This window comes from Pistacia vera, unplaced genomic scaffold (assembly GCF_008641045.1).
Source record: "Pistacia vera cultivar Batoury unplaced genomic scaffold, PisVer_v2 Contig464, whole genome shotgun sequence".
NCBI classification, from domain to species: Eukaryota; Viridiplantae; Streptophyta; class Magnoliopsida; order Sapindales; family Anacardiaceae; genus Pistacia; species Pistacia vera.
The window spans coordinates 866936-875296 of NW_022196295.1; the positions used below are offsets into that span (position 1 = coordinate 866936).

General features: G+C 36.0%; 1 protein-coding gene across 1 annotated transcript; it reads left to right on the forward strand.

Moving 5' to 3' along the window:
* The first annotated feature begins 322 nt into the window (after positions 1-322).
* Positions 323-3168, forward strand: LOC116145622 (transcription termination factor MTEF18, mitochondrial-like). The gene has a single exon (XM_031431069.1). The coding sequence runs from the start codon at positions 323-325 to the stop codon at positions 3053-3055; it is 2733 nt and encodes a 910-aa protein (XP_031286929.1). The 3' UTR covers positions 3056-3168.
* The last annotated feature ends 5193 nt before the right edge of the window (positions 3169-8361 follow it).

The following is an 8361-nucleotide window of genomic DNA, read 5'->3' on the forward strand; positions in this document are numbered from 1 at the left end:
CAGCCTTATTTTTGTTTTACAAAGTACAAACTTCATCAGGGTCTTTAATTGATATATTTACAAACCTTTTGGGACATGACATTATTTATCATACTGTCCTAAATTACCAAACGCATGAATTTAAGCTTCATCATCCAAAACCCTCGTCACTAAACCCTACGCCAGCGAAGGGCACTGAGTCTTCCTACGAAAGCTTCAGTCTTTCTTCTCAGTTAACGCTAAACCCAACAAATAAAACTCCAAGGTCAGAAACTGCATATTCATTTTCATCCAGCTTAATTTCTCCTTTTGTGCTTTTTATGTATATTTGGTCACAGTAGTTATGACCCATTTGCAGAAACTTGGAACAACATCTATTCTCAAATGGGTTTCTTTAAATTTAGTTGAAAACTTCATTTCCGTATCAAAGACACCATTTTGGCCATCTGAGACTGTTTACAGTGCTCAAAACTCTAGACTTTATGGAAGAGAAAGAGGGGTTGAGAATGCAAATATTGAAAATAAAGTTAGCATTTCACCAGCTAGTAGCGATTCTAAATATTTTGGTAAGCTATATTCTGCTGCTTGGAAGGCAGCTCAAGCTGCATTGTTCGAGTATTTGCACTTGACTAGTAATTTACAGTTCCTGGATGCTGAGAATATGAGCAAAAACTCACCTTATTTTGTTGAAAATCTGTTAAAATCGGTGGAGAAGGAATTGGATTTGAAGGAAATTATTCTTCGGTTTTTGCGGTATCATCCTATTAATGAATTTGAGCCTTTCTTTGAGAGTGTAGGATTGAAACCTAGCGAGTATAGTCCTTTTCTTCCGCGCAATTTGATGTTCTTGAGTGATGATGATTTGTTGCTAGAGAACTATTATGTTTTGTGTAATTATGGTGTTGAGAGAAAAAACATGGGGAAGATCTATAAGGAGGCAAGGGAAATTTTTCAATATGATTTTGGAGTTCTGTCATCGAAGCTTCAAGCTTATGAGAAACTGGGCCTTAGTCAGAGTATTATTGGTAAAGTTATTGTATGTAGTCCTTATATCTTGATTGGGGATGTAAATATGGAGTTTGTTAAGGTGTTAGAGACGTTGAAGAGTATAGGGGTCAAATTCAGTTTGACTGAGAAGCACTCGATGGAACAGAATTCTTATAATTGGAGTAAGATGCTTAGGCTTTTAAGCTTTTTTAGCGAGATGGGATTGAGTGAGGAGCAGTTAGGTAAATTAATCCGGCGACATCCAGGACTGCTTTTGGAGGGTTCGGGGGATGGAGCACTTACTCTGATAGGACTTTTATTAAAATTTGGGTATACTCTGGATGAAGTTCGTTTGATGTTTCTGCAGTCCCGAAAAATTCCAGTGGGAAGATTTTTCACACCTTTTTGGCCATCTGGGTCTGTTTATATTGCTCAAAACTCTAGACTTTATGGAAGAAAAAGAGGGGTTGAGAATACAAATATTGAAAATAAAGTTAGAATTTCACCAGCTAGTAGTGATTCTAATTATGTTAGTAAACTATCTTCTGCTGCTTGGAAGGAAGCTCAAGCTGCATTGTTGGAGTATTTGCACTTGACTAGGAATTTACAGTTTTCGGATGCTGAGAATATGAGCAAAAACTCACCTTATTTTGTCGAAAAGCTATTAAAATGGGTGGAGGAGGAGTCTGATTTGAAGGAGATAATTTCTCGGTTTTTGCGGTATCATCCTATTAATGAATTTGAGCCTTTCTTTGAGAGTATAGGATTGAAACCTAGTGAGTATAGTCCTTTTCTTCCTCGCAATTTGATGTTCTTGAGTGACGATAATTTTTTGCTGGACAACTATTATGTTTTGTGTAATTATGGTGTTGAGAGAAAAAATATAGGGAAGATCTATAAGCAGGCAAGGGACATTTTTCGATATGATTTTGGAGTTTTGTCATCGAAGCTTCAAGCTTATGAGAGACTGGGGCTTAGTCAGAGTATTATTGGTAAAGTTATCGTCTATAGTCCTTATATCTTGATTGGGGATGTAAATATGGAGTTTGTTAAGGTGTTAGAGACATTGAAGAGTATAGGGGTTAAATTTAGTTTGATTGAGCAGCACTCGATGGACCAGAATTCTTATAATTGGAGTAAAATGCTTAGGCTTTTAAGCTTATTTAGCGAGATGGGATTGTGTGAGGAGCAGTTAGGTAAATTAATCCGGCGACATCCAGGACTGCTCTTGGAGGGTTCAGGGGATGGAGCACTTGCTCTGATAGGACTTTTATTAAAATTTGGGTCTACTCTGGATGAAGTTCGTTTGACTTTACTGCAGTCCCCACAAATTCCAGTGGGAAGATTTTTTACAAACTTGAAGGAATGCTTTAAGTTCTTTTTTGAGATTGACATGGAGATGGATGAGATTGGTAAGATTTTCCGATCTCATTCCATGTTGTTGGGTACATGTACTTTAAAGAGAACTAGTTGCATTTTTGGCCATTTGGGTGTTGGGAAGAAGCGACTTCGTGAATACATCCAGGGGAATCCCAACAATCTGAAAAATGTAGTTAGGGGTTCAAAAGTTAAACGATTACCGAGGATAAGAGACAGAGAAAGATCTCTAATGGCGAAGACTAAGTTCTTGGAGGATGTGGGATTAATACAGAATCCAAATGAAGCGGAAAGAGCATTGAAGTCTTTTCGAGGCAGAAGAGAGGAGCTTCAGGAGAGATTTGATTGTATTGTGAATGCTGGCTTAGATAGAAAGGATGTTACTGAAATGATTAGACTGTGCCCTTCAATTATTGGCCAGAAAAAGAGTATCATTGAAGCGAAAATCAATTTTATTGTGCATGATTTGGGTTATCCCATATCATCTTTATTGTCATACCCAGGATATCTAAACTATTCAATGCAGAGGATCAAGCTTAGGCTATCGATGTATAATTGGCTCACAGAACAAGGAAAGGCGGTACCTATGCTTTCCTTGAGTACTCTCATTGCATTCTCCGATAACACATTCATGAAGCGTTTTGTAAATCAGCATCCGGAAGGCCCTCGAGTTTTGAAGGATTTGAAGAAACAAATTTATTCTGAGCAGTAGAAGTCTGTTCTTTTCGTTTGTACTTCCTTGGGTTCTGCCATTCAATGATCCATGTAATTGCTGACAAGATACATGATTTTGTTGCTCTTCAAGCTGAGAAATTCATCAATCCATCCACAGTTTTGATCAATTTCTGTAAGCCAATAATTACTTCAGGGTTTAGAAAATAACTTGGGCGGGTTCTAAATCTAAAGTCTTACCATATCGCCATCAATTTAAAGGATGGACGGCCCAAGGCTTAGAGTATTTCATTTCTGAACACACCCCACCACTTGATTAAGCACACTTTGTTATTACAAACTTTCCTATTAAAATATAATTGGAGCATATCATCGACTACCCTTAGGGTATAGAAAACTATCATTCAGATGACAATTTCAACGTTTGCTGACAAACACACCCTCAAAATTTGAAAAATGTATCAATGATAACCCTCAAAGTTTAAAACCTCCGTCACAGATACACCTTTGCCTAACTAAGTCATATTGTCATTAGGTTTACAAAACAGTCTACCCTAAAAGCCAAAGTCACTATTTTACCCATCTAACACTTAACACAACATAATGGAGTTAAGGCAGAAACGTATTAATGATACATTTTCCAACTTTGAGGGTCTGCTATAAATGTTCAAAAGTTATTAATCAAATGATAACTTCAAAACTTTGTGGATAGTCTTAATACTCTCCCAATACCCCTAAAGGGTGATTAAATAATAAAAATCCCTCTAAAATTTCTAGAACAACAAAATTTATCCTACTGTTAAGTCTTAGTTGTCAAAATAAAACGGAAGAGGGTATGTTGTAAATATACTTTACTCATAATAATGTAAACTCTAACGCTCATGGGAATTTTTATGGTCCAAAGAAACCCCTAAAGAGTGATTAAATAACAAAAATCCCTCTAAAATTTGTAGAACAACAAAATTTATCCTACTGTTAAATCTTACCTGTCAAAATAAAACATAAGAGGGTATGTTGTAAAAATACTTTACTCATAATAATGTAAACTCTAACGCTCACTAACCGTTGGGAATTTTTATGATCCAAAAAAAAATCAGAAGAAGGCTTCTATTAAGTAAGAGTAATGCTAAGTCCACAACCTAATCTTACAATCTTTTCTCACAATCTCTGACGTGACAGCTCATAATTGATCAGTTCGTAAATGAGTTTCGTCTGCTTACGATAGGTCTCACTTGGTCGTTTGCGAACTGACTAACTACGAGCTATCACATCAAAGATTGTGAGAGAATGTGATGAGATTAGGTTTTGGACTTAGCAATACTACTTAACTAATATCTTGGGGGGTATATTAATTTTTTCTTTTCCACGCAAAAACTTGATAGCTAATTATATAATCCCCGCTAAGCTTTTCTATAAATTTTAAACACCTCTATACTTATGAAAATATTGTTGACGACACCTCTGTTAAATTACTAGTTATTTACTTAAATCATATGAATTTTCGGTGAAATAATAATGTTATATTTATTAAACTAAATAAGGGTATTCTTTAGGTTTTTGAGAAATGAGGTGTTTAGAATAATTGGGCTGTATGTAATCAAGAGATTATGTATGTTTTTGTTTTTATTTAATGGATTTATTTTGCAAAATTTATAACCTTTACCTCTAAGATTTAATTTATGGGCCGAAATTTATTTTCCCACCCTAGGTTTGGTGAAACTTGGAGTGGGAAAGAAAATTCGCCAACCCTAGTGTGGAAATATGTAAGTCAGCCTTATTTTTGTTTTTCAAATTTCATCAGGGGATTTAATTGAAATATTTACAAACCTTTGGGGCGTGACGATATTTGTCATACTTTGCTAAATAACCAAACGCACATCTTTAAGCTTCATCATCCGAAACCCTTGGTCACTAAACCCTATGCCCGCGAAGGGCACTGAATCTTCCTACGAAAGCTTCAGTCTTTCTTCTCAGCTAACGCTAAACCCAACAAATAAACTCCAAGGTCAGATACTGCATATTCATTTTCATCCAGCTTCATCCAGCTTAATTCTCCTTTGTGCTTTTTATGTATATTTGGTCACGTAGTTATGACCCATTTGCAGAAACTTGGAACAACATCTATTCCTCAATGGGTTCTTTAAATTTAGTTGAAAACTTCATTTCCGTATCAAAGACACCATTTTGGCCATCTGAGACTGTTTACAGTGCTCAAACTCTAGACTTTGGAAGAGAAAGAGGGGTTGAGAATGCAATATGAAAATAAAGTAGCATTTCACCAGACGTAGCGATTCTAAATATTTTGGTAAGCTATATTCTGCTGCTTGGAAGGCAGCTCAACGGCATTGTTCGAGTATTTGCACTTGACTGTAATTTACAGTTCCTGGATGCTGAGAATGAGCCAAACTCACCTTATTTTGTTGAAAATCTGTTAAAATCGGTGGGGGATGGATTTGAAGGGCTTATTCCTCGGTTTTTGTGGTATCATCCTATTATGAATTTGAGCCTTTCTTTGAGAGTGTAGGATTGAAACCTAGTGAGTATCGTCCTTTTCTTCCGCACAATTTGATGTTCTTGAGTGATGATGTTGTTGCTAGAGAACTATTATGTTTTGTGTAATTATGGTGTTGAGAGGAAAAAATAGGGAAGATCTATAAGGAGGCAAGGGACATTTTTCAATATGATTTTGGAGTTCTGTCACGAAGTTCAAGCTTATGAAAAACTGGGCCTTAGTCAGAGTATTATGTTAAAGATGTAGTCTTATATCTTGATTGGGGATGTAAATATGGAGTTTGTTAAGGTGTTAGAGACATTGAAGAGTATAGGGTTAAGTTCAGTTTGATTGAGAAGCACTCGATGGAACAGAATTCTTATAATTGGAGTAAGAGCTTAGGCTTTTAACTTTTTAGCGAGATGGGATTGAGTGAGGAGCAATTAGGTAATTAATCCGGCGACATCCAGGATGCTTTGGAGGGTTCGGGGGATGGAGCACTTACTCTGATAGGACTTTTATTAAAATTGGGTATACCTGGATGAAGTTCGTTTGATGTTTCTGCAGTCCCGAAAAATTCCAGTGGGAAGATTTTTCACACCGTTTGGCCATCTGGGTGTGTTTACATTCAAAACTCTAGACTTTATGGAAGAAAAAGAGGGGTTGAGAATGCAAATATTGAAAATAAGTTAGAATTTCACCAGCTAGTAGTGATTCTAATTATGTGTAAACTATCTTCTGCTGTTGGAAGGCAGCTCAAGCTGCTGTGTGGAGTATTGACTTGACTAGGAATTTACAGCTTCGGATGCTGAGAATAGAGCAAAAACTCACCTTATTTTGTCGAAAAGCTTTTAAAATGGTGGAGGAGGGGTCTGATTTGAAGGAGATTATTTCTCGGTTTTTGCGGTATCATCCTATAATGAATTTGAGCCTTTCTTGAGAGTATAGGATTGAAACTAGGGTATAGTCCTTTTCTTCTCCAATTTGATGTTTTGAGTGATGATGATTTGTTGCTAGAGAACTATTATGTTTTGTGTAATTAGGTGTTGAGAGAAACATATAGGGAAGATCTATAAGGAGGCAAGGACATTTTTCGATATGATTTTGGAGTTCTGTCATCGAAGCTTCAAGCTTATGAGAAACTGGGGCTTGTCAGGTATTATTGGTAAAGTTATCGTCTATAGTCCTTATATCTTGATTGGGGATGTAAATATGGAGCTGTTAAGGTGTTAGAGACATTGAAGAGTATAGGGGTTAAATTCAGTTTGTGAGGAGCACTCGATGGACCAGAATTCTTATATTGGAGTAAAATGCTTAGGCTTTTAAGCTTATTTAGCGAGATGGGATTGTGTGAGGAGCAGTTAGGTAAATTAATCCGGCGACATCCAGGACGCTCTTGGAGGGTTCAGGGGATGGACACTTACTCTGATAGGACTTTTATTAAAATTTGGGTCTACTTGGATGAAGTTCGTTTGCTTTACTGCAGTCCCCACAATTGCAGTGGGAAGATTTTTTCAAATTGAGGAATGCTAAGTTTTTTTGAGATGACATGGAGATGGATGAGATGGTAGATTTTCCGATCTCATTCCATGTTGTGGGTACATGTATTTAATGAGAACTAGTGCATTTTTAACTTGTTGAAGTTGGGAAGAAGGACTTTGTGATACATCCAGGAGAATCCAACAATCTAAAAATTAGTTAGCAGTTCAGAAGTTGAACAATTACAGAGGTTATTATGGATAGTCTTAATACTCTCCCAAAACCCCTAAAGGGTGATTAAATAACCAAAATCCCTCTAAAACTTTTAGAACAACAAAATTTATCATACTGTTAAGTCTTAGTTGTCAAAATAAAAGGTGAGAGGGTATGTTGGTGAATATACTTTACTCATAATAATGTAAACTCTAACGTTCACTAACCGTTGGGAATTTTTATGATCTAAAGAAACCTCAGAATAAGACTTCTATTAAGTAAGAGTAATGCTAGGTTTATAACCCAATCTTACAATCTTCTCTTATAACCTCCGACGTGGTAGCTCGTAATTGGTTAGTTCGCAAATGAGTTTCGTCTACTTGTGATAGGTCCCACTTATTAATTTGCAAGCTGACCAATTACGAGCTGTCACATCAGAGATTGTGAGAGAATGTGATGAGATTGGGTTGTGGACCCTACATTACTGATAATTTATTTTTCTCCACACAAAAACTTGATAGCTAATTCTCTAATCCGCGCTAAGCTTTTCTATAAATTTCAAACACCTCTATACTTTTGAAAATATGGCTAAAAACTCCTCAGTTACATTACTAGTTATTTACTTAAATTATATGAATTTTCAGTAAAATAATAATGTTATATTTATTAAACTAAATAAGGGTATTCTTTAGATTTTTGAGAAATTAGGTGTTTAGAATAATTGGGCTGAATGTAATCAAGAGATTATGTATGTTTTTGTTTTTATTTCATGGATATATTTTGCAAAATTTATAACCTTTACCTCTAAGATTTAATTTGTGGGCCAAATATGTTTTTCCACCCTAGGTTTAGTGAAACTTAGATTAGGAAAACAAATTCGCCAAACCTAGTATGGAAGTATGTAATGCAGCCTTATTTTTGTTCTACAAAGTACAAACTTCATCAGGGTATTTAACTGATATATTTACAAACCTTTTGGGACATGACATTATTTATCCATACTGACCTAAATCACCAAACGCATGAATTTAAGCTTCATCATCCAAAACCCTTGTCACTAAACCCTACACCCGCGAAGGGCACTGAGTCTTCCTACGAAAGCTTCAGTCTTTCTTCTCAGTTAACGCTAAACCCAACAAATAAAACTCCAAGGTCAGATACTG